Source organism: Vollenhovia emeryi, unplaced genomic scaffold (assembly GCF_000949405.1).
Source record: "Vollenhovia emeryi isolate VEMERY1.0 unplaced genomic scaffold, V.emery_V1.0 DF940075.1, whole genome shotgun sequence".
Lineage (NCBI taxonomy): Eukaryota > Metazoa > Arthropoda > Insecta > Hymenoptera > Formicidae > Vollenhovia > Vollenhovia emeryi.
The window spans coordinates 11,466-13,169 of record NW_011966291.1 but is presented as its reverse complement, the minus strand read 5'-3'; the positions used below and the strand labels follow the sequence as shown (position 1 = coordinate 13,169).

At 37.5% G+C, this 1,704-nt stretch overlaps 1 protein-coding gene across 3 annotated transcripts in view; it reads left to right on the top strand.

Annotated features, from left to right (window-relative positions):
- Positions 1 to 306: 306 nt before the first annotated feature.
- Positions 307 to 1,704, top strand: part of LOC105556365 — a 12,635-nt gene continuing 11,237 nt past the window's right edge. The window contains exon 1 of one of the 3 annotated variants that reach the window (XM_012003450.1): positions 307 to 465. In XM_012003450.1, the coding sequence (XP_011858840.1) occupies positions 430 to 465 (36 nt within the window). In that variant the 5' untranslated portion in view covers positions 307 to 429. Of the gene's footprint in view, positions 649 to 1,409; positions 1,472 to 1,704 lie in introns of those variants that run through there. The other 2 variants (XM_012003453.1, XM_012003451.1) reach the window with 2 other exon arrangements.

The window sequence follows — 1,704 nt, the reverse complement described above, 5'->3', positions numbered from 1 at the left end:
TTATATATTTAATATATACATATTTATATATATTCGGGACAGATATATATTTACACCGACAAATAAGTATACTTTGGTAATTGAGCGCGTTCAGCAGAATAAACCAATCAACGAATGAAAGTATTGATAAGACAACATTTTAGCAGGTCTGATGAACGCGGCCATTTGTATTGGCATACTTGGTTTGCTTGAGCCTATCACACATTAATGCCAGGCAACAGGCAATAGGAACAGGGAATAGAATTTCTGCCGCGTTGGATTGGTTGGAAGAAAATTTCCGACGAATCCAACGCGTCAAAAATTTTATTCCCTATTCCTATTGGCTGTTGCCTGGCATTGTGAGATAGGCTTGACAATCCCGCGTTTTTGTTTCACTGTAAGCTGCTGGAGTGACGAAGTGCATGCAAATTTTGATTGTGAAAAATAATAATGAGTGACGATCAGAACTCTGAGGGACCTCCCCCGGTACGTATAATATTTTTACTTCAAACGGTTATATTGCGTCTCCGGTAACTCTTACGCGATATGCAAGTTACATATGCAAGGAATTACCTAACCTATTTTCTATGTATATATCGCAAAATTATTAATTAATCACTGGCCAATTTAATACTGCCAGTATAAAATTTCAGTAAAGGATATTTTAATGTATGTATATCATAGATAACAGGGTGTTCGCAAAAGTAGAGGCCTATCCATCTGGTTGTGTGCATTTTCGAGAATCTAAATTCATTAAATAATCACCAGATTTTGGTGATGCAAGGTTTTGATGTTCATCAAAGTTTCTTCTGAATTCAAAGTTTCTTCTGAAAGTCTTAAGTCCTATGCATTTTTAAAGCTGCTTGTTGACATTGCTAGGTCAAGAAAGAAGTTTTGCGGCGCAGACAAAATCGGCAGGTGGAAAGATATTTAAGGAGAAGGCAGGAGCTTCTTGCTATCAGGGATGTTGCAGATGCTCTGTACCCTACAAACGACGATGATAATGATATCAATGATTTTGCTTCTCAAGGATCTGACCGTAACAATTTAGCATTTGAAATGGCAGAGGATATTGTTGGACATAATGATGTGGACTCAAATAGTAATGATATCGGTGATCCAGTTGAGGGAGCTGCTTCAGAATTAGAAATCCAAAATCAACAGGAAATTGGAAGTGGATGTACATCCGTTTACAGTCAGAGAAGTGAGAGCAGTGGTGATCAAAATGAAAATCTTGAAATAGAAGAATATGTTCAGAAAGTTATTCGTCAGTGGGGTCGAAATGGTGGTGCAGCATCCATGAGGAAGTTAGATGAATTATTGATTAGGTTATCAGTTGTGTTTCCTAATTTACCAAAATCATATAAAACGTTATTGCAAACTCCAGGATACATTGAAGTGTCGGAGTGGGAAGATGGCAGCTTCATGTGGTACAAGGGTATTCGGAAGAACTTGGACTTTATGGATCTACAGGAATATCTAAGAAAATATGGTAGAGTGGTCATTGATATCAACATAGATGGCTTGCCGCTTTCAAAAAGTTCCCCATTGAAGTTCTGGCCTATTCTTGGTCATCTAGTTGGTACTGAAAACATGCCATTTACTATAGGCATTTACCTTGGAAAGAAAGATCCAAATGATCTGTATGCATATCTGCATGATTTTGTGCTCGAGCTTGACTCTTTGTTTCGAGAGGGTTATTTTGTTAATGATGTTGTCTATCCA